The 22,834-nt window shown below is 37.3% G+C and overlaps 12 protein-coding genes across 12 annotated transcripts; 6 read left to right on the forward strand and 6 right to left on the reverse strand.

Moving 5' to 3' along the window:
- The first annotated feature begins 411 nt into the window (after positions 1-411).
- On the forward strand, positions 412-1,805 carry SOCG_02753 (AMP-activated protein kinase beta subunit). The gene is made up of 5 exons (XM_013161243.1): positions 412-505; positions 568-816; positions 976-1,078; positions 1,121-1,589; positions 1,643-1,805. The coding sequence occupies exons 1-5, from the start codon at positions 481-483 to the stop codon at positions 1,679-1,681; spliced, it is 885 nt and encodes a 294-aa protein (XP_013016697.1). The 5' UTR covers positions 412-480; the 3' UTR covers positions 1,682-1,805.
- Positions 1,678-3,012, reverse strand: SOCG_02754 (pig-X). The gene is made up of 3 exons (XM_013161244.1): positions 2,807-3,012; positions 2,703-2,760; positions 1,678-2,642 (listed from the first exon to the last, which is right to left on the reverse strand). Exons 1-3 carry the CDS (start codon positions 2,971-2,973, stop codon positions 1,833-1,835), a joined length of 1,035 nt encoding a protein of 344 aa, XP_013016698.1. The 5' UTR covers positions 2,974-3,012; the 3' UTR covers positions 1,678-1,832.
- Positions 3,013-3,420: 408 nt separating this feature from the next.
- Positions 3,421-4,690, reverse strand: SOCG_02755 (CAMKK/META protein kinase Ppk34; the record flags this gene model as incomplete). The annotated part of the gene is made up of 6 exons (XM_013161245.1): positions 3,421-3,544; positions 3,594-3,742; positions 3,780-3,937; positions 3,990-4,109; positions 4,173-4,425; positions 4,493-4,690. The coding sequence occupies 6 exons, from the start codon at positions 4,688-4,690 to the stop codon at positions 3,421-3,423; spliced, it is 1,002 nt and encodes a 333-aa protein (XP_013016699.1).
- Positions 4,691-5,191: 501 nt separating this feature from the next.
- SOCG_02756 (nucleoside-triphosphatase) lies at positions 5,192-5,779 on the forward strand (the record flags this gene model as incomplete). Its single annotated transcript, XM_013161246.1, has 2 exons — positions 5,192-5,244; positions 5,299-5,779. 2 exons carry the CDS (start codon positions 5,192-5,194, stop codon positions 5,777-5,779), a joined length of 534 nt encoding a protein of 177 aa, XP_013016700.1.
- Positions 5,780-6,492: 713 nt separating this feature from the next.
- On the forward strand, positions 6,493-8,999 carry SOCG_02757 (inner membrane I-AAA protease complex subunit Yme1). Its single transcript, XM_013161247.1, has 2 exons — positions 6,493-6,627; positions 6,719-8,999. The coding sequence occupies exons 1-2, from the start codon at positions 6,595-6,597 to the stop codon at positions 8,753-8,755; spliced, it is 2,070 nt and encodes a 689-aa protein (XP_013016701.1). The 5' UTR covers positions 6,493-6,594; the 3' UTR covers positions 8,756-8,999.
- SOCG_02758 (V-type ATPase V1 subunit D) lies at positions 8,946-10,887 on the reverse strand. The gene is made up of 4 exons (XM_013161248.1): positions 10,578-10,887; positions 10,340-10,523; positions 10,182-10,299; positions 8,946-10,029 (listed from the first exon to the last, which is right to left on the reverse strand). The coding sequence occupies exons 2-4, from the start codon at positions 10,378-10,380 to the stop codon at positions 9,319-9,321; spliced, it is 870 nt and encodes a 289-aa protein (XP_013016702.1). The 5' UTR covers positions 10,381-10,523; positions 10,578-10,887; the 3' UTR covers positions 8,946-9,318.
- Positions 10,888-11,051: 164 nt separating this feature from the next.
- SOCG_02759 (exosome subunit Csl4) lies at positions 11,052-11,671 on the reverse strand (the record flags this gene model as incomplete). The annotated part of the gene is made up of 2 exons (XM_013161249.1): positions 11,052-11,231; positions 11,306-11,671. 2 exons carry the CDS (start codon positions 11,669-11,671, stop codon positions 11,052-11,054), a joined length of 546 nt encoding a protein of 181 aa, XP_013016703.1.
- A 677-nt stretch (positions 11,672-12,348) lies between these two features.
- On the reverse strand, positions 12,349-12,737 carry SOCG_02760 (U6 snRNP-associated protein Lsm8; the record flags this gene model as incomplete). The annotated part of the gene is made up of 3 exons (XM_013161250.1): positions 12,349-12,439; positions 12,496-12,664; positions 12,713-12,737. The coding sequence occupies 3 exons, from the start codon at positions 12,735-12,737 to the stop codon at positions 12,349-12,351; spliced, it is 285 nt and encodes a 94-aa protein (XP_013016704.1).
- Positions 12,738-13,634: 897 nt separating this feature from the next.
- On the forward strand, positions 13,635-14,972 carry SOCG_02761 (fumarate lyase superfamily protein; the record flags this gene model as incomplete). The annotated part of the gene is made up of 1 exon (XM_013161251.1): positions 13,635-14,972. The coding sequence occupies one exon, from the start codon at positions 13,635-13,637 to the stop codon at positions 14,970-14,972; it is 1,338 nt and encodes a 445-aa protein (XP_013016705.1).
- Positions 14,973-15,181: 209 nt separating this feature from the next.
- On the reverse strand, positions 15,182-16,096 carry SOCG_02762 (meiotic chromosome segregation protein; the record flags this gene model as incomplete). Its single annotated transcript, XM_013161252.1, has 1 exon — positions 15,182-16,096. The coding sequence occupies one exon, from the start codon at positions 16,094-16,096 to the stop codon at positions 15,182-15,184; it is 915 nt and encodes a 304-aa protein (XP_013016706.1).
- Positions 16,097-16,848: 752 nt separating this feature from the next.
- SOCG_02763 (uncharacterized protein) lies at positions 16,849-17,628 on the forward strand (the record flags this gene model as incomplete). The annotated part of the gene is made up of 1 exon (XM_013161253.1): positions 16,849-17,628. The coding sequence occupies one exon, from the start codon at positions 16,849-16,851 to the stop codon at positions 17,626-17,628; it is 780 nt and encodes a 259-aa protein (XP_013016707.1).
- Positions 17,629-18,259: 631 nt separating this feature from the next.
- SOCG_02764 (ski complex TPR repeat subunit Ski3) lies at positions 18,260-22,822 on the forward strand (the record flags this gene model as incomplete). Its single annotated transcript, XM_013161254.1, has 2 exons — positions 18,260-22,312; positions 22,682-22,822. The coding sequence occupies 2 exons, from the start codon at positions 18,260-18,262 to the stop codon at positions 22,820-22,822; spliced, it is 4,194 nt and encodes a 1,397-aa protein (XP_013016708.1).
- Between the last annotated feature and the right edge of the window lie 12 nt (positions 22,823-22,834).

Genomic DNA, 22,834 nt, shown 5'->3' on the forward strand with positions numbered 1-22,834 from the left:
ATTTTTAGTGGTAATACATAAATTTTTGATAATGTTGATAGGTTATATGTTTGTTTTAGTTTTCAAACGGTTTCATTCATTCAAAATATCTATTCAACAATCTTAGTTTTTTAAGGAGTTCTTTTACTTGTAATAAGATCTATGTAAACTGTTAGATGAGATAAATCTTGTCTTATGTCAGTATTAGTTTTTGCCATACCTTTTCTTTTGAACGTTAAGAGATGCGGTGTGAAGCAATTCATTTAAATCAATTGATTCTGTTAAAAGTTTATAATGAAATGATATATATCAGTTAATTCTTCAATTCTCATCTTTTTGTTTATTATGAAAGAAACTGTATAATTATATGATCTGAAATATCATTAGTATATTATCGTTCTACCACATGATCTCGTGCATTACCCTACCTAAGTAAGAGGTACAGCGGAAACCTGTCTAATTTGAACTTAGCAGTTTACGATTCTATCCAATTCAGTCATTATGGGAAATGCTCAGTCTCAAGAAGGTAAGGATGATTAATTATATTTATTCTAAAAGAATTAAACGAATTATTAACTTACACCATAGGTGACTCGGCTATGTCACGTAACGCCCAAAGTGTAAACAAACATGTTACACCGGAAAATCATGATTCGGTTCCTCACAGAACTCAAAGCATGATCAGCATTGCTCCAGATGATCTCAATCAAGATGCGGACCTCATGGATGACAATTCAAGTACAGCCGGTGCTAACGATGGCTATCAAAATGCCGCAGCCGGTACCGGACGAAATAAACGCCGCTCTCACTCCTCTACTAAAAAAGAACCATACAATGGTATGTTGGCTATACTCAATGGAAGATGTAGTCCTTTCAGACATCAGGATGGATTCTGGTCTGTTCCACTTTTCTATCCCTTGCAACAGAATTATAGAAAAGTTTAACATCCTTTTGAGAATTGAAATGAAGGAATGATTTTTACTAATTGATTGCTAGGTCCTTACGTGCCTACTGTCCTTCGTTGGAGAGGTGGAGGTGAAATCGTCTATGTTACGGGATCTTTCTCAAAATGGAAAAAGAAGATACAATTACTCAAAACGTAAGTAGATAGCTGATTCCATTTACTAAGTTGTTTCATTAGCGAAGATTATACATTAGTATTGCAGTTACGCCCAGGAACTCAACGATTTAAGTTCCTGGTAGATGGTATCTGGTGCTGCTCTTCAGATTTTCCCACAGCAACAGATGCTGAAGGAAATCTATACAATTACCTTGAGGTTGAAGCTAATGAAGGTGTTGACACTGGTCTTGATCAGAGATTTAGCCAAGTGCAAACTAATTTCCCTCCTAGTGAAGAGCCAGATTCCGAGAAATATGTGTCCGAAATACCGTCTTTTCTTTCCAGTAATTCTCTTGCCGAAATGAAACTCCCCAAACCTCCTTCATTACCTCCTCATTTGGAGAAATGTATTTTAAACTCTAATACTGCCTATAAAGAAGATCAATCTGTTCTTCCAAATCCTAATCATGTCGTTCTAAATCATCTAGCTGCTGCTAATACCCAAGTGGGTGTATTGGCTTTGAGTGCAACTACTCGCTACCATCGAAAGGTACGATTTTTTGATGTTCTTCCATTCTTATTTTCAAACTTCTAACCATATAGTACGTTACTACCGCCATGTTTAAGAATTTTGATGTGTAATAATTTTATTGCATATCTCTACCCCTACTTAATATTTAGCTTCTCAAATAGTTTATCATATATATTATTTATAAATTTTAAAAACATTATGATTTCTGTTTAATAAAAGTAGTAACGAAGACGATATGATATACACATATTCTTAAAGCAATTATAGCAGTTGTTTTAAACCTCTCTTAAGTTTTCGTATTAGAAATGATACAACGTAGAAAAACATTCCAAGAATCACTGTGTTGGTTATCCATCGGACCGCTTGCTCATGTTCAACGTTGGCGGTTGGAATTGTTATAGTTAGATTGGAAGGTCCAATTGATTTCAAAGGATATACATAGCGATTGAACAGTAAATGAGAAAGTGGCTCTTCTTCTATAGGTATCTTTTTCTTCGAACAATCCCAATAAACACTTGGTGAATAGAAGATTGTTTTTGCATAAGCATCTCGTTTTGTGGGTAATTGATATCGTGTGTGTAAAGGAAGTTCCAACTGGAGATTATACTCATGACGGGCCGTTTCATTCAAAAACACTTGAAACCATAAAATACTTCCTGTTCCAGGAAGAGTATACGTTGGCGCCTCTAAGTCTGTTTCACCATAAATCTTAAGGATTTGATCCAAATTTCCGGCACTCATTTCAGACATAGAAGACAATTCATACTGATCAACAAATAATGTAGAAGGCAAGCGGAGAACGCCTCGTAAAGTACAATGCTTGTTCGGCGGCTTCAGATTTGTCAAGTTCACCAGTAATTTAGGATGCAGACCTGTCGGTTGTTCTAATTCTGCAGAATATACATTCTCTGACTTTGTGTACCTATTCTTAATATCCAATACCTTCCAAGACTTGGTCTTTTCCTCCCAATATCCATTTGTATTTATATCACCATCAGTAGTTGACATATTAATGGCTTCTGATAATTCATGATATCTGATCTTTTCTTCTTTAAAGTACATCCATTTATCCTAAATGTTTTTTGTGAGTCAGTAAGTATTCTAGTGCTCGATAATATTAAGAGTATGTACCTCTTGATTTTCTCGAAAGCTCTCATTGCGGACAAATGGAATAGCTTGCAAAGCATTTCTATTAATTTAGCATGACAGCCAATAGCTAACAAAGCATGACTTACAAGTCTAAACTGTCTTTGTCTACAAAAGTCCATAACCCTATGGGGAATACATCGTTTTCATGGATGACAGCGAATTTACGAGTAATTTTAGAGTCAGAGCCGAATTTTAATGAAGCAAATGGAATATTTTTATTTAAAAAAGACTTTATTTCATCAAATAATTGCATTGTTTGTACTTCAAGTGCTCGTAGAATGATTCTGTAAACACCAGAGTCGGGTTATGTAATATAAGATAAACATTCTGTTTCGTACACTAGCAACCTTTATTCAATATTTGCAGCGATTAAGCCGAATAAGGATTTTTATTAATATTATGCCAAAAAATTAACGAACATCAAGTACCTTTTTTGCGATGTTATTGTCTATCTACCATAAATTCTTCGTAGACTTCTTAAAATTGGGTATGTAAACGAAAATTAAGCAAATCGTATTGCTAAGATTTCAATTATGAGGATAATATTTTTAAAGAAAACCACGGGGTAAATCATCAATGTCAGAGCGAAGCGCAAATTCAATCGAAATACAGAATTGCATTTGTCTTCATCATTTTATAAATCCGTATACGTATACGAACACCGTTCTCTATTTTAATCATAGCTGTAAATTGAAGGTTCTTATTCCCTTACGAAAGGATCCTTCAATAATTCTTGTGCGTTAATTCTTCGCTGAGGTTCCTTCTGGAGTAGTTTTTTTATAACATTTCGAAGATTTTCGCTAGCATAATTCGGTATTTCAAGACTAATAACTCATGTTAATAACTAACACTGTATCATAAGGGTTGACATACTCCTTTTCTTTTATGTTTGTAATCATTTCTGCAATTGTATTTCCAGAAAAAGGAAGTTTTGCGAAAGCCAAGACATACAACGTAACTCCCATAGACCAGAGATCGGGTTTCCTACCATCGACTTTTTGATGAGGACAAGCCAGCAGTTCCTAGACGTTAGCGATTGACGGAAGATGAATTACTTACTGGTGCCATAAACGCTGGCGTTGAAGATACAACATCGACCATTCCATCTGGTGGAAGGAATTCCGCTAGACCGAAATCAATTAAACACAAATTCCGAGCAGCGTCTAGCAAGATATTGTCAGGCTTTATATCTCTATGAACCACATTTTTTCTGTGAACTAGAATTGAAGTCATTAGTAATGCGAGTTCAAGATACTTAAATGAGCATACTATAATCGACAGAAGATACAAGCTGACGAAAATAAATTCGACAACTCTCTTCTGGAAACGCAGAGAAAGTTATACCATGATCAACGGAAGCCAGCTTACCACTCGAACAGTAATTTAAAACTATATTTTATAAAAGAGATTAGCAATTCGAAAAGTAAAAAGGCTCTTCTATTTCCCACATACCAACTAGTAACATATCCATATACTCATTATTTATCACTTCCACTATCTTGACAATGTTTGGATGATTTAACAATTGAAGGATATCAAGTTCAGTCCTTATATAACAAAAAGGGTCTAACTGTTCGTCCTGATGAAGTTTTTTCTCCAAAGATATACGATCTAAATGAGTCCTTCCACTCTGCTTGCTCACAGTATGAAGTAAATTTGCTCTTTTCTGACGGCGCAAAAAGCTTTTACGAAATTCTTTAATGGCCTAAAGAATAAATTCTTGTTAGTTGCTTGATAGAAGTAAGAAGCATGCACAATGCCTCTGGGCATACATATTCAGCATTGTTAGGGCTTTTCGTAGCCAACCATACGGTACTAGAAGAACCATATCCAATGATGCTATGAGCAAAATACTCATTTATAGTAAAACCAACATCTTCTTCGCCTGGTCCCTCCGTTAAAGGGCTTGTGTCAGAAAACGGCAATGTCAAGAATTCTTCAACGTTATTTATCTGTTCTTCTGTTTCCATCCTAACATCTCCTTGATAGTAAAAAAAAGATATATATATATATATATATATATAGATAGATAGATTAGGTAGTTTGGAAGTCGAATTGTCAATGTTGCTGCATGTAGTAGGAAACTTAATATTTGGCTTCAAAATTGGTAGAGGCTATGTTTGATTCTTTCATTTAACTATAAAATAAACACCGAAATCCTTTACGAAATTTCAAATCGATTTTCAACTATTGTATGATCTGAGAAAATTGGCTTTCGTCCATCTTCCAGAAAATAGCCTGATCAATTTTGCTGAAGAAAAGCAAATCTGAAAGCAAACAAAACAGTCGAATTTATATAAAAAAGAAAAGAAAAATAGCTTCTTTCATTGCTTAAGCATTATTTAGCTATTGTATTACACTACTTCCCATAAAGCATCTTTCCTTCGCAAAACTGCAGTTGCTTTTGATCATTTGCTACAGGGAAACATAGAAATATATACTTTAAAACAGTAATTCTCTAAAATATTCAGATGACTACAGAACACAGAAGCTTACCTAATATCATTCTTTGTGGCACTCCTGGGTATGCCAAAACATTGAAAGCTTTTTGAAATAAAAATTTAACTAACAAGTGTAGTACAGGAAAAACAACCCTTGCTGAGCAGCTTGCTGATGCTTCTGAACTCGAACACTTGTGCATGGGCACAATCGTGAAAGAACATCACTTACATTTTGGATTTGATGAAAAATGGCAGACATACGATGTCGACGAAGAAAAAGTTTTGGATTATCTTGAACCAAGGCTATTAAAAGGAGGCTGTATTGTCGACTGGCATACATGCGGCATTTTCCCCGAAGAACTAATTGACTTGGCTATAGTCTTGAGAACTGATCATTCCAAACTATGGGAAAGACTTGAAGCTAGAGGATATTCATTGCACAAAATTCAGGAAAACAATGAAGCCGAAATTATGCAGATCTGCTTGGAAGAAGTAAGAGAAAGTTTTGACCCTAAAATAATTGTAGAACTCGAAAGCAATTCGACTGACGATATGGAGTCAAATATGTCTCGGTTACTTCAATGGATAGATACTTGGAAAGAAGATCATGTAAATTAATAAAAAAAGAAATCTATTCACAATAGGCATACTCCAATAAACCGAATGCATGGATCGACAACCACTTTTACATGCAAGGAGCTTATTTGAGTTGAAGGTTAAGTATAAAGATACTGAAGCGGAAATTTCGTATTGATATTTATTTTATTGGAAAAGAAGGACGTTCTGCGTTTAGAGGACTCGTACTGCTGCCAGCGTTGTATTGGTGATACGTTTATTTGTAAATCTATTACATTTTGCAACTTTTATTAAAGAAGATTAATATGCGTTTGTTTTCTATCTATACTCAATGTCTACAGCACAATTTTAAACGGAATCATGGATATCATCGTCGTTGATTCTTGCTAACATCATAAAAATTACAATCTAGTACTAAACCTTATAAACGGACCTTCGCAACTGGATGAATTTCAACCTAAGGAGGGAAAAATCAGCAAAATAAAAGCTATATATCGTATCAGCAAAGACTTCTTCATGCTGGAGCAACTAACCAACACGAAGTAACCCAAATCACCTACCTTTACCACTTTTTAATCGGGTGCGTTCTTTGAACTTAAGAATACGTACCTGTCATCGGTAAATGTAGAAGTAGTGAGTGATTTATTTACATTACGCTGCAGTTCTTTATTTAACGGTCTAAAGTGACATTAATTTGTGAAATAACATTGTTACCTAGTTTAGCATTCTTTAGAATTCAACTTCCCATACCTATTCTTACTACGTAGGAATTTAAAAAGAACAAAGATATCAAGCAGTTGATCCCAACATCTAAAAGCCAATATAGAAAAAACGAGATAGGTTTGTTATAAGTTTCTATGTCAAGAGTCTTGCATTCACTATCTTTAATTGTAAGTTGAGCAGAAGCCACAGATAGAAATGGTATCGTTAAATATGCCGTTGGTCAACTTTTCGTTGATGTATGAACTAATTGTTTAATAGGGCAGCAGTCAATCTGTGCAGACTGGATGTCGAAGGCTTCAATGGGCTCCTTTTTCACCATTCTTATGGAGAAACCGCAACTATTCGGCAGCTGCTTGGTTACACCCCAGTAAACGAAAAAAACTAGCTGATTATGAACAGTTAGCAAATGAAAATTTATCTGATCCTTATTTTCAGGCCAAGCTATACAAAGAATTATTTAATTCATATCCCGAAGCAATCCAGCATCGCTACGAAACTTCAGGAGTAGCCAGGAATTCGATATGTGATCGATATTATCAAGAAGCTTTGAATAAGCTGTCTCAGAAGCAAAAGTTACCACCATCTTTTCCCCCTTATTTAAAAGCCGATTTAAACCCTTATCCAAAAAATTCGAACGAATTTATGAAACCAGCCGAAGCTATACAAAATTTACATTCTCCAGGTCATGCTCATGAACATCAACCTTCTGCGCATCCAATGAATCCTACTTCACAGTCTTCCACATTGGGTTCTAGCAGTAAAACCCCAATGTACGTCGTGATCGACGAGTCTCGCTTTACGAAATTTTTTCGCATCTTCAGATTTATAGCAGGTCTTAGTGTGGCCTCCTATTTTATCTTACTTGGCGTCAGTATCTTCGTTGCATCATCCGGACTTAATAATATAATGTCCAACTCTGCTGAACAAGAGCCAATCGAGGAACGTTCTATTGATGTGCGCTTCTCTGATGTTCAAGGTGTGGATGAAGCTAAGGAAGAACTTGAGGAAATTGTAAATTTTTTAAAAGATCCTACTCACTTTACGAGACTTGGAGGAAAGCTTCCTCGAGGTGTTCTACTGACGGGACCACCGGGAACTGGAAAAACTATGCTTGCCCGTGCTGTTGCTGGCGAAGCTAATGTTCCTTTCTTTTTCATGAGTGGGAGTCAGTTTGATGAAATGTATGTCGGTGTTGGTGCCAAAAGGGTTCGGGAGCTTTTCGTAGCCGCGCGAAAACACGCACCTGCAATTATTTTCATTGATGAGTTGGATGCAATTGGACAAAAGAGAAATGCTCGAGATGCCGCCCATATGCGTCAAACGTTGAACCAGCTTCTGGTTGATTTAGACGGATTTTCCAAAGGCGAAGATGTAGCTCATCCTGTTGTATTTATTGGAGCTACTAACTTTCCCGAAAGTCTTGATCCAGCCTTAACTCGCCCTGGACGCTTTGACCGCCATATACATGTTCCTCTTCCAGATGTGCGGGGACGTATGGCAATTCTACGCCATCACACTCATAACATTCCTTTAGACTATACCGTTGATCTGAGTATTATAGCACGAGGAACATCCGGATTTGCAGGAGCAGATCTGGCGAACTTGATCAATCAGGCAGCAGTTCGTGCTAGTAAAAATCATAGCTCTAAAGTGGCCATGCACGATCTTGAATGGTCAAAGGATAGGATTCTAATGGGAGCTGAAAGGAAAAGCGCCGTGGTTACTGCCGAGAGCAAACTGATGACTGCATACCACGAGGGCGGTCATGCTCTAGTGGCATTGCTTACTAGAAATGCTATGCGTCCATATAAGGCGACGATTATGCCACGAGGAAGTAGTCTCGGTATGACCATATCGCTTCCAGATATGGACAAGGATAGCTGGACTAGGGATGAGTATCTTGCAATGATGGACGTTGCCATGGGAGGCCGCGCTGCTGAAGAATTACTTTACGGAAAAAATAATATTACCTCCGGTGCACACAATGATATAGATAAAGCTACTCAGGTTGCTAGGAGGATGGTTACTGAGTTTGGCATGTCGGAACAAATAGGACCTGTCAGCCTTGAAGCAGATTTGGATTCTCTCTCCCCTACCACTAAAGCAATAGTTGAAGCTGAGATCAAATCTTTACTGGAAGCAGCATACCAAAGAGCACTTTTACTTTTGAAGTCACACAAAAAAGAGCTTGATTCAATTGCGAATGCTTTGGTTGACTACGAGTATTTAACTGCTGAGGAAATGAGACTTGTTATGAATGGTGAAAAAGATATCATAAGAACCAAACTCACTTGAAAAATTGCCTTAGTCTGCAAAAATAACGGATATAGGCTTCTATGTTGATTGTTTCTCTTATAAAATAAAGAACTATCCAAATGGTAATTTTTTTAAATTTGTTTACTTTATTTTTGCTAAAAATTTTGTTTGGTTTATTGGTCGGTTCCGTTTGGTTTTGAGGCTATAACTTTTTCTCTGAACATTAAAATAATGCTAATGAAAGCTTGTAATAGAATAATGATATCAACACCATTTTTTTTTTCTTCAAATTACATGCATAGTATATTAATTGTGAATATAGTCATGTCCCTCATCAGATCAACTTAAGAATGATTCTATAGATGACATTAAATAGGCTAAAAGAAAGATCAACACGAAAGTTGTATTTTGCAAGAAGCAAAGATCACCAAAATATGAAGCTTTAAAAGATTACTTGGAAATGTCAGTTATATACTTCGTAAAAAACAAGAAACCTTTTATGCTCTAAGAAAGTTGTTCTGATAGTGATATTACAAAAGCATTAAGCGAGAACCTGCGTAAGATCAACACGAAAAAAATATGAGGAAGGAAATTCCAGCTGTCTAAAAGATAACATCTTCATCAGAATCAGCCTCTTTGTCATCATCAGAGACATTAGTAGAGGTCGATGGAAGCGAGTAAGTATCTTCCTTATCAGTATTTTTCTCTGCTTCTGAAATAAGCTGTTTTCCAACTTCAACGGAAGGAGGTTTGACAATTTCACCATCTGAAGTAGCCTGCACTACATTAGCACCAGCCTCTTTAGTATCTGCTACAGCCTCGTTCTCTTCTCTCTGTTCTTTAATCTTTTGGACTTTCTTTAATCGCGTAAAGTCCTCACGCTCAAGCTCTTCCAATTCGGATTCAATGTACTTGATGGTATTTTCAAGTCTTGGAATGATAATATGCTCAATTGAATTCACGCGCCTGTTCGTAATTTGTAAAACGTCACCTAACAGAATGAATGCAGATTGGTAGGAAGCCAATTGAACAAGAGTGTCCACGGCTTTTCCGTAAAATTGACGAGCTTTTTGGATTTGTTGTCCTCCTCTACCCAAACCAGTGAGCTGAAAGTCATCGATATTTTCGTTAAGATTTGTTTCGAAAGCAGGAAGAAAAACTCCGCTAATATTTTCTTGCTTAGAGTGGACTTTGAGCCTAGCTTGCTTCACAGATTGTTGTACTTCAAAATTGATGTTATTTCCCATTGCAAAACCCACTTCCGCCATTGAGAAAGCTGCTATCTGCATTACACGACCCATTTTATGTTTCGCCTTTAGTAAACTATGTTAGATACTATCCAGTAAATTTCACAATTGCAAATTCTTTTTATATCATGAAACCTATAATAGAAAGACTTCCTGACAAACATTGATAGAAGCATCTGAATGGTTTCGAATTCGCGTCTCGATGAAGGATAACTTACCTGATCTATATTCACAACAATTTCTCGAAATCGCTTTTTCAAAGCTTCGGACTTCCTTTTAAGTAACGAATGGCCTGTTTGTGCTCCTTTAAGGCGAGTTTTCATCGTCGTAAGCGTCCTATGTCTATTAGTGCTTTTTCAGAAGAAACCTGCCATACATTCTAGTGGGAAATACATTTTCTCTTTGTCCAGACGACATATTTTTATACAATACTTGACCAGATTTGGCGTCCTGCAGGTAATTGAGAGTAAAGTATATCTGGGTAGTGGTCAAGTAAGTCTGATATCAAGGTTCACTAGTTGGAGTGAATCCGACCTTGAATATTTCCATTGAGTTCTTTCCTAATTCATACTAATAAGTAAAGTTCTCAATAAAAACAGTTCTTTAATTATTACATCTCGTCTTCCAACCTCAGTGACTTAAGAAGTAGACGCAAAAGCGTACTCATAAATATTCTCAATTAAAGTGTTTTAAACCGATTATCAAATTATAGAATGGAATATTGATGGGAAGCTGGTGAAAATCTTTTCAAGATAATATAATCTGTATTAAACAACCGATCTGACCAACTCAAGGAGTCCTTAAGAATTGATTTGCACGCATCTAAATTGAGTTGAATTTAGTTTACTTAAAGTGTCCATTTTATTAAACCAGAATCCATTGAAATTATATTCATTTGCACATTACAGTAAACAAAAAACGTAAACTACGTGATCCTTATATAGAGAGCCAAGGAGAAAATAAACAAGAAATGATCGCAATATCCAATATCGCAAAAATTATTTCGTTCAATAATCTGACATTTTCACAACTACAGCAAACAACTGAACAATGAAACCTAAAGGCAGAGAATATGAAAATGAAGCCTTCTATTCATCCAAAATCGGCTTTGCACACTTCCTCTGTTCTGTAAACCCGGATTCCGTCTGCATATGTTGATAATCAACAGGGAACATTTGTTCACCGGTCTCACTCGATTGGGCAAAAACCACGCCCAAGTCGTTGCGTGCTGTGGTCAAGAAATAAGCAGATCCATCTCCCAGAGAAAGCTATTTATCATTATTAGTTTCACATATTACAATTTCAGAAAAGCAACTCAACCAAAAATGGGTTAATTACATACCACTAAAGCTCGAACAATATCACCAGGTCGGAAAGAATTCTGAACCTTCACTTTACTTTTTTCACTAGCTCGAATATCCTGAACATGAATGACTCCTTGATATTCTTCTTTAACGCAGATATCGTCCACAACGGTTATGCTAACGGTAGCCTGACGAACATTAATTCTTGTAACTCGAGCCAAAACAACGGATCCAACTTTGGGCAATATTCCCGTCTCCTCTATCTTCTCAGGAAACCTAACCGATATTGTTTTGGGATCAAAGATGCCTGTCCGAGTAGAAATCACAAAATCGCCTTTTGTAGTTGTACCTTCGCCATTTGCAACACCTCTAGCAACGGTTTGTCCTGGTAAGACGAGACTCATCGTTTCAAAAATAAAAAACCCGAATTAACAGGATGATTATGTTCAGAAGGTGTGTTTTCATTTCCAGTGTTTCTCGGAGAAAATTGAACTTAGACAGGTAACATTGTATCCTCAAATAAGCACGTAGCATGACGAAGTTTTCTAATCTAAGGAAGGAAGCAATGCAAACAGAGGACTTGTTAATCGTAGCTAGCCTTTCTATTGAAAAACAACAGAGAAAAGAAGATTAAGAAACACGCAAGCTTGATCACATCACTGTCCCATCTTTATGCTACTATGCTTTCACCCGAGAAAAACAGATATTAAACACAAGAAGTATGTTTAAGAATCGTGAATTGGGAAAAAAAGACAAACATATCGATGATCTAAAGGAAGTACTTCCAGCAGCAAAACGTTGTTGGTAATGAGTAACCAGAAAGACACACAAGGGAATAATTCAGGACGCATAAACTCCAATAAGGATGCACATTAATGTCTGGTTCAGAATCATAAAGTTTCCTTATACGCTTCCTAAACCAAAATGTAGGGAAAAGTTAATGTCGGAATGGCAGATGAATCAAAGTCAAACCATATTCTCAATTTCTCAAATTTAAGATCCATCGAACTCACTTTTTTCTAATAGTTTACGGTACCATGATACATTATTCCTTGCTTAGCTCTATCGGAATGCATTTCCTCTAATGAACAATATCAGGAATTGGCTCGCCCCGAACTTTTTCCCAATCAATCTCAGCATCCAGATTTTCATTCACCAACCCAACAATAGCTCTGTGATAAGTTAGCATCTCTGAATATATATGAGAAAGATCCATTTTGTTACGTACACATTCTCACCGCGAAGCAAATAAACACCTAAAGGAATCGTTTCTGTGTCTTGGTCTAGACTAATAATTCTTTCTACAGACTCTGAAAGAATCAAATTTGTTGTATGGTCAAATCCTTGTAACAAGCCTAAAACAACACGTCCATCATTGGTAATGACTTGAACTTTCTCTGCCAAACACCGGATGTCAATATTTCCTTTGAAAAAAAATCACTTACTTTCAAAAAAGTCAGCCAAGCTCATAATGTCAAGAATATTTGCGAAGATTTGATTCTTGCTGTACAGTTGACTTGAAATTGTTGTACTCTTGCTAAACTTGGACAGAAGGTAACAAGTTACTCGTCGCTTTAGTGGAAAATATGTAAATAGACTTTTATTTACGATTAACATGATGTTAAATATCAAGAAAAATATTATTAACGTTACAGGAAAAGCAAATGTTTCATTTTTTTTTCATGGTGAAGGATTCGTTGTAGCGTGGAATTTTGCTACGTACCATACTACGTCCGTGGTTTTTAATCCAAATTTCCAAAGTTTTAAGATCCAAAGATCTTAAAACAACGAAACGATTTTGCTCAATGACAGAAAGTTGTCTGTGAAACGGATGGCTTTGAACACAACTTACCCATACTTATTATATTAGGGAAACAGTATGATAGAAAGCAAGGATGGGAATACTATTCACTGTCAATTTTATGAAAAGAATTTGGAAGGAATGCTATAATTTATAACATCGAGTTCAAAAAAGAGATCCAGCTGACCTGAGCTTGGTACCCGAAGAGAGACCTACAGACAGCACATGATAAACAAGTTTCATGTTAAAAGTTCGGAATGTAGGGATACCTTTTCATTTAATGTTAAAAGTCGAGGATACATGATCTAGCTTCTGGATGTTGGAATCGTATATCAAGCGTTGATCAGGAAGGTTACACAGGACTTACAATGAGATGTCAGAATTATTTTATTTTATGAATGTCTTCTTTTCAAGAATTTTATTCATTCTCAAGCCTTTCGGTATAGATTAGGCTTGACCGCAGTGAAATGAAATCATACTTAGGTAGCTACCAATGCGGGTGATTTACGAAGAATTCAATTTTTAGCAAACTAGTTCGTCCTTGTCATAATATCAAGTCAATTAAAATGCCGACGAGTGTTTTTGATTCTTTTATCTTTCGTGGAATTTTTGGGGAAACCAAAGTTAGTCATATATGGTCGGACGAATATCGTACCCAGCAGTACTTGAATTGGGAGTCAGCTCTAGCTAAAGCAGAAGCTTCATTGGGTCTCATACCACAAGAAGCTTCCAAAGAAATTAGTCGCGTATGCGAAGTGAAGAATATCGATTTCCGAAGACTAGAAGAAGAAACGTTAACCATTGGATATCCCGTTTTAGGCGTTGTACACCAAATTGCAAAGCTTTGTCGAGAAGATGCAGGAAAATATTGTCATTGGGGTGCCACTACACAAGATGTTACTGATACCACTACGATCATACAAATACTGGAAAGTTTTAAAGTCGTCCGGTACTATCTAGAGCAAGCGATTGAGTTTACAGAGATTTTGGCTCGAAAATATAGGGAAACACCAATGGTGGGGAGGAGTAATTTACAGCAAGCGGTTCCTATTACGTTTGGGTTTAAGATGGCCCGTCTGCTTTGTACATTTCGTCGGCATATTCAGCGTTTGGATGAGTTACTTCCACGTCTTTCCGTTATCGAATTTGGAGGCGCTTGCGGTACCCTTGCTTCTCTAGGGAAGGATGGTTTAAAGGTACAGGAACGACTCGCAAAAGAACTTGGCTTGTCTACACCTGAGATAGCTTGGCATACAGAACGGGATCGGATTACGGAAGCCGGATGCTTTTTAGGTATTGTCACAGGTACTCTTGGAAAGTTTGCCTTTGATGTCAAGTTGATGATGCAGAACGAAATCGGAGAAGTCAATGAACCCTACGTTGCCAACCGAGGATCATCATCCACTATGCCCCAGAAAAGAAATCCTATTTCCTGCGTATATATAACATCTTGCGTTTCCTGTGTACGGCAAAAGGTAGCGGCTTTACTGGAAGCTATGGTAGAAGATCATGAACGCGCAACTGGTACCTGGGAAATTGAATGGATTGTATTGCCGGAGATATTTACTCTGGCAGCAAAAGCATTAGAGCATACCGTGTTTGTACTTCAGGGCCTGGAAGTCAGTCCTGAAAGAATGGAAATGAATTTGGGTTTGACGAAAGGGCTCATTTCCTCTGAGGCGGTGATGATGAAGTTAGCATCGTTTTTGGGACGCGACGAAGCTCATGAATTGGTTTATTCACTATGTAAAATATCCAAGGAGAAAGGTCAATCTCTAGAAGAAGTATTGTTGCGGGAAAAAACGGTTACTGATCACCTAACTGAAAAACAAGTGTTGGACCTTGTCAATCCAGCGAACTATTTAGGTCAAACTTTGGAGATGATTGATCGTGTTTTGGATTAAATATTTATGATTAGACAACTATCTTTTACACCATAAGTGCTAATTAGCTTTGCGATGGGCTTAATTTGTAGATGTTTCTTAATTCAAAAAGGTGTTAACAGAAGTATGAGACGAATTTATCCAGCTATGTGTATACTTTCATTACAAAAATTAAATATTAGGGGCGTTCTAGGGTTACGAACAATGCAATGTTTGAACCCAACAAACGTTTATTGGGGTCCGCGAAGACCATGGTTTCCCTTATAATCGATATATTGAGGGGGATTCCAACATTTTAGAACATTTTCCTCATCCTGTAACTGATACACTTCAATCGCTAAGGGACGGCAACAATCAATCATCTTACTTTCTTCAGTGTTTTCCTCATTTTCACCCCAACCCCACTGGGACAAGTCACCCCCAGGGCATGCGCTGATTGCGACAAGGAGATCTTGTTCACAAAAGCACTCAAAGTAGTCTGAAGAAGTAGCGGGACATGCTTCCATGAAGTATTGATCGTGTTCATTCAAGCCAGTGACTTGGAAGACGTTTAAAACATCATGAACATCAAACTCAGTAAGGCCGTAAGGCATAACTGATCTTGTTAGGTTTGAATGACAATGTAAATCATTGTCAATGCCCGAGATCAGCTTGTCCACGTAAGGATCACATCTTGTGCCTAAAGTGTCGTGAACTCGGCCTCCCCATTCATCATGACGGGCTTCCATAGAATCGGCAGTGATGGTAACCAAAGGACGCAAGTAGGGCAAATTCGACCACAGTCTGTCGAACGTGGAAACGTGAGCGGAATGAAGCTGACGAGTCCTAGCGGCCCAAAAGCGTTCTCTGGGATTATGAAGGTTCCAGATATTGAGATCGCAAACCTGAGGACCTTCTGGTGTAGTGATACGAAATACCGACTTGGCAGGGATAGTAACGGCGATGCCTGAACGAGGAGCACAAGAATGAGTTTTCACTAATTTCTTAGGGGCCTTTGCAATACGGGTATACAACTCTTTGTCAGCATATATAGGAGAGCCTGAATGGGGATAGTATGCAGGAACTGGCTTTGGAACATTGTAAGTTGTTCTTTCAGGTCGTTGGGACGACGCAGCTATTGTGGGGTTTTCATCCTTGGTGGTCATATTGAATGAATTTATCTCTTGTTTATTTTTTTCCAAGTGTTTTACTTTTAGGGAAAAGACCTTGTTATATAAACACTTATGGAAAACAGAAGATTACTAGATCCTGAATAATCTCTTATAAGATCAGGTTGAATCAATTATATCTTTCTTATCACCGACTTTTTGTTCTCTGCTTTTACTGACCTATAAGAAATATCTTAAGTTTCGATAAGCGACGTATTCCCAGATGGTACTTTTGAGATCAGGAATTGGTGCTCCTACGTTATTTTTAAGACAATACAGAAGTGAACGTTTAGGTGTAATGGGAGCATCTTATTGTAAGAGGGAGCCCACATTCTTTCTCAATCATAATGTGTGTGTTTCCCTTTGTGTAGTTTTTTCAAGGCAAGTTGAGTTGCAACTCACAACTTGTCCCTACAAAACCAACCTATGCTTCTTACTCGCCATTTTTACTTGATTATTTTTTAACATCAAATGAAGTAACACTGTAACCCCTGAGGCTGAACGATTTCAAGAGCAAGGATTATCCAAGTTGATGGCATTTGATTTTATTTTGTTATATAAGAAGAAGTGAAAGATTCATAAGTAGCTTTTGTCTTTAAGACTCAAAACTCAAAGAACACACGACCTACTTGTCAATATCGTATAATACTATGGTATACTATTGTCTCTGTATAGTTATAAGGAATACCGAGCATGCGTCACTTGAGTTTGTTTATAATGAACCAAATTCATTGTAGGAGTTTGCAGCCATGGATAAATTCATAATAGATAAAATCCAAGGGGTTTTTCCTAGTTTACGCGAAGGAATTTTACAATGGATGGCGAATTTTACAAGTATTATGTCTAGTTTTCTATATATTGTGTTTGTCGTCTTATGGAGCATTAGCTCCGCTGTCTTTCGGCGTATTTTCTTGCCAGGAATTTATTTGCTTTATACAATTTCTATGTTCTTTATAAAAGCTATCACAATGCTCTTATTGATTATTGCTGATCCTGCCATTCTCATGATACAGTCGATATACTGGTACTTTATACGAGCGCCGGCTCGCTTTGTTTTTATGGTGGGTGTCACTATCTATCCATTGTATGTTTTATTATCATGGGCCGTTTTTCTTGGTATCGTTTCCGGGTTCTTCTTACACACAGTGTTTTCCGCTTTGGATTCCTGCTTTACTCGCAATGGAGATGAAAATTCAAAGTTCCAAGAGCTTCCCGTTATTTCTCCAGTCTCTTCTACGTTATTAAATGTACATTCCCATTCAGAGTCTCCTCGGGAACTTGCAAATGATACCAAATTAAAACCCGCCGTTACGAAATCGAATAAGAAAGGTTCTTCTGTGTCTTTGGACGAAAAAGATGAAAACAAAGAAAAGAGCTCTTTTCAATCAGAAGAAAAGAATAAAAAGGAAGATCCAAAAGTTCCTCCAGTCGAAACAAGAATTGTCGCCGAACTCCCAATCCCTTCGTCGGCTAGAAAACGCAAACATCGTTCTCAAAAATCTACTGGGAGTACATCTATAAATGCATAAATCTCTAAAACCCCAGTTACCTTTGCATGTGATTTACTTACTCAAGCGAATTTTGTTATGAAGTATGTTATATATATTTACGACATTCATTTTCACGTTATTTTGACATGGATGTTTTTATTTATCTTTTTAATGTAAATATTTAAAATATGTTTCAATGTGTCTGCCGTTTTGCCCTTTTTTCTTTTTTTCCCAATTTCCTACATTCATGCCCCAAGAACCGATATCGTTTCTTGCTCTCTATTAAATACTAGACGTATCAAATATCAGTGGAATTCAATTCAACTTTAAATGTAACGTCTCGATACCTAAGCTGTTCAACATTCAATCAGTATAGTAGCTGTTAGAGGAGCATGAAAAAATCAATGGGTGTCATGCATCCTATCCATCAGCCTTTTTGATCTATGGAAAACAAATTAAATACAAAGGCATATTTATTCTCCTTGCCTTCTTTTTAAGTAGCTTTAAACCATTCAGTTACTATTTGTGGTTTTCACTAATGGCAAGTATGCAAATGAAGAATTTCTATTATTTTACATTTTCTGATATTTAGAGCTTTATTTTCGTAAGTCCTATAAGACATCTGCTTCTGTAACCAAGGCTAGTAGACCTTACAGAGAGGTTCCTATGTATGCCACTTAAACTACCACCAAACTACCAGCGAGCCATTGCCATGGCGAAACCTGCGTTGAAAGCTGCCAGAGAGGCTTTAAGCACAAAAGACTATGAAGAAACTATAACACAGTGTGAAAAAGCTCTCTCTTTTGACTCTGAGAATTATAACGCTTATGTCTTTCTAGGTGTTGCTTACTCTTCTTTAAATAAGGAGCCAGAGGCAAAGAAGGCATACCAAAATGCAATAGAATTAGATGATAAACCTCTGCTTGCTTGGCAGGGTTTATGGAACCTACAGGAAAAACTCAAAGACATTCAAGGTCTTCATCAGTCAACAGAAGTGTTGGCTTACAAGTTCATGGAGGCAAATGAAAGTGAAAAATGTTTAAATTTTGTCAATAAATATTTGAGCCTCGTTCGTGAGCAGGGTTCTAAAGCTGATCAAATGAAAGCTTTGACTTTACTGACACCTAGTCAGGGCGAATTATATCAGTATCTTGAAGGTCGAATCGAACCTGTCCAAAGTTTGTATATGCAAATGGCAGACTTGCAAGAGTCTCTTGATAATGATTATTCGCAACGAGAAATCAACAAAAGAAAAAATAGACTTGGCGCTCGCCTTGATCAGGTAGTTCGCGATGTGGAAAAAGAAATTATGGATAATTCTCCTATCGAAAATATCTATATGGAAATTATAAATTGGTCTCAGGATGATGAAGTTCGTCGCTTGACGGAAACTAAGTTATTATACATGTATTTGAAACGGCTCTACGCGTCTGACAGTCAAGGAAAGGCAATATGGAAAAATAAAGTTTGGGAACTTGTGCAAGGCATGGTAACGTTACATATTCCAGAACCGACTGCATGGACTATTTATTTGGAATGGCAGGACCATTCAAACATCGATCAATTGAATCCAAATGAAGTCGAAGAGTTTTGCACCCTGTTTTCAGAAAACCCTTTATCTAAAGCGTTGGTTGCAATTCAAAATTCCGATTATTGGATGGAAACGCATCCGCCGAAAGAAAAAGAGCCTGAAAATTCCTTATCTAAACAAAATGATAGCCACAATGAAGATGAACCGAATGAAAGTTTACTTCCACAAGACCAAGTGCTGTCCATATTATCTCAATCCTATCAGGAATGCCCTCAATCCTTGTTAATTACTGAAGTGTATACCCAGTATTGCGTGTACTTAAAAGAGTATAGTGATGCTGTCCAGCTTAGCTTGTCAGCATTGAATACATTGAAGAAAACAGAGTCAGATACAGGCCTTCAGTATCAAGAACTACCATATCTCTTCTCTTTATTCCTTGCTATTGGCTATTCTTACTACGAGGTGCCAAGATATATATTACAAGCTGAAGAGCTTTATAAGAAAGTTCTAGCTCACGTACCTAATAACTATAGTGCTCTTATTGGTTTAGCCGGTGTGCAAATGGAAAATGAGCAGTACAGTGATGCCGCTCAAACTTTAGAGAATGTGCTCCGGGAAAATCCCGAGGATCCTTGTTTATCTCAGCTTTCATGGTGTTACTATATGTTGGGTGATCTTGATAAAGCCATGGAGCAAGTTCAAACTTGCTTACAGATTTTGCAAGGAAACACCAAAAATAAGCCGGCTTTGGCAGAAGCTTACTATCGTTTTGGTATTTATACCACAAAAAGCAAAATTGAAAACTATGAAGAGAAGTCTTTTGCAGCCTTCGTTTCCTCTTTGCGCTGCGAGCCCAATTTTGCTTCCACTTACACCGAATTGGGATATTACTATAGAAATGTACATGATATTTCTCGAGCTATGAAATGTTTTCAAAAAGCCTTTGAATTGGAAGCATCACAAACAGATGCTGCTGAAGAATTAGCGAAAATGTTTGCTGAGGCTGAAGAATGGGAGTTAGTGGAGGTTATTTCCAGACGTGTTCTAAGTACTAGCCAGAATGACTTGAAGCGCAAAAGAAAGTTTAATTGGCATCATAAGTCTTTAGGTGTCTTCCAATTGCATTCTAAAAATTTCCAAAATGCTATTGTCCATTTCCAAGCAGCTTTACGTATTTTTCCCAAAGACACGCATTGCTGGAGTGGTCTAGGGGAAGCTTATGCTAGGTCTGGTCGTTACATATCCGCTTTGAAAGCATTTAACAGAGCCAGTGCATTAGATCCAAATGACTGGTACACCAGATACTTTATCGGCTCTATCCAAAAAGATATGGGAGACTTTGAGAATGCAATGGAAACGTTGTCATCTGTTTTACAAGGCCGACCATCCGAGATATGTGTTTTGTTGTGTTTAGCAGAGACTAGTCTACGACTGTCAAAGTATTACATTCATCACGGGTATTACCAAAGGTCTGCATTGGCATCACAAAAGACAATTGAAGTTTGCTGCACAGTACTGAATATGGATATTAATATATACTCTTCCTGGAAAATGCTAGGGGATGCTTGTATAATATTTTCAAAATTAGGAAACTATCATGCTGATTTTCCTGCGAAGAATGTTTCCGACTTATTATTATCCACTGATTCGATGAATCTTGCAAGCAACGGGCGGCAGATAGACAACATGATCTATTTTCCTGATTTAGAAAACAATGATCCAAGTTACATGATTTCCTGTGGATGTACCTGCTTTAGTATTTTATTATCCCTTTCAGCTGAAGATAAACTATTGTTGCCAGCTTCATGGTACAATACTGGTGTTTCATACTATACTTTATTTAATTCTGGAAAAAACAAGTTATATTTGGGTGTCGCCATCGATTGTCTTAAACAAGCTATTAAGCTGGAGCCAAAGAATAATAACTTTTGGTGTATGCTTGGTGTCTTACTGTCCAACAGCTCTTCTATTCGAGCTGCCCAACATTGCTTTATTCAAGCTTTGCAAATAAACGAAAGAGATATTGATGTGTGGGTAAACTACGGAGCTCTTTGTTTACAAATTTTGGATATTGAATGCGCAGATAATGCATTTACACGGTCTATTTCCATAGACCCTGATAATTCGCGCGCATGGTTGGGATACGCATATTGCTCAATTTCTACTGGAGATCATGAAAAGACTGTTCAAGCCCTACAGCATGCTTTTGAAATATCTGGTGGAAACATACGTGATGTGAATTATTGGTATGCAAGCGCTATGCTTAATGTGGCAAACTCGTCGAAAGGAAAAGACGTACTTAAGCTATGGAATGCTGTGTATGCTATCAAACGGTATCTTTCCGAACTTCCCAACGACGCATATGCCAACTTCATAAAGAGCAGCCTTTTGGAACACTTGGAAGAACCTAATGACAGTACTGAAACTGCACGTGTGCTATGTCAATTGTTAGAAAAGGAGTATGATGCTACCGAGTCTGTCGGTGCACTTGAAAAATACGTTGATGCTAAAGGACAGTTGGCAAGATTGTGTTTACGGTTGAACAAATTTGAGGAGTCTTCCGAGCATGCTTCTGTTGCTTTGGACTTGATCAATGAAGAAGACAATAGTGCTAAGCAAGTTTCTGTGGGGTTGAATCTTACATGTGGGTTGGCAGCATACTTTTTAGGCAATTTGGAACAGTCTCTACAACACTTTGAGAAGTCTTTGGAGTTGGGAGAATCTCATCCAGATGTCGTGGTACTAGTTGCAAAGGTACTTTGGGCATTGGGAAGCGAAACTGGTAAACAGGCAGCAAGAGAACAGCTTCTTTCGGTGACTGAACAGCATCCTGAACATATTGACTCTCTCGTATGTCTAGGTGCCATTGGTGTTGCTGATAACGATACTGCAATGATGGCGGCGATTCAAGAGGCTCTTTTGAATTTAAACAAGGATAAGATCTCAAATCCAGAGACTCTAAGCGTTGTAGAGAAGCTACTTGCGATGTTAACAATGGCGTATGATCCTAAAGAATTACAAGCCCTACTCTTGCAACAACTATATATACATCCCGATGCTGCTACTACTTGGTCTTTGCTTATAGAGCAAAGATACACTTCACCCGCAATAGCTACAGCGTTTGCTCACACCCTATATACGCATCCTTTTGAGCCTGCCGATTTGGCAGTGGCGTATCGACACCAGAAAACAGTGAGTCAAGCCCAGATGTCTGTTCACTTAGTTCCCTGGGAGACAGAGAATTGGAGTTCGTTAGAGCAAACAGTTCGGTCTTCATGAGAAGATTCGTTGTTCTCTGGGTTCTCTCTCTTCACGAAACGTCGGTGAAGAGATATAAAAATTAAAGACAAACACTAGTTGTCTTTCAAATGATTCCTTTTTTGTCTTTTTATTTTTCAAAAAATAAAAAGAATCAAAGCTGTAGTTGAATGTACACTGTGTAGTTTATGGTTTTATGAAGTTTAATGAATAAAAAGAAAGCAAATGAAGGATTGGCGTTTTAGAGAACAAGATGAAGTAATTTGAAAAGAATATTCAACTTGTACTAGTCCAATATAATAGAATGCTTATGGTAGATCTGCTTTCAACAAACTAGCCATCACTCACCCTTTAAACCATCTTTCGTTCTTCGCGAAGCATGTTCATGACGGGTTTTTCTTCAAGAAAATCCACAGACCACACCAGGCCTCACGTAAAAAATAAAGACTACTACAA

This window comes from Schizosaccharomyces octosporus (genome assembly GCF_000150505.1).
Source record: "Schizosaccharomyces octosporus yFS286 unplaced genomic scaffold supercont6.1, whole genome shotgun sequence".
In the NCBI taxonomy this organism is placed as follows: Eukaryota; Fungi; Ascomycota; class Schizosaccharomycetes; order Schizosaccharomycetales; family Schizosaccharomycetaceae; genus Schizosaccharomyces; species Schizosaccharomyces octosporus.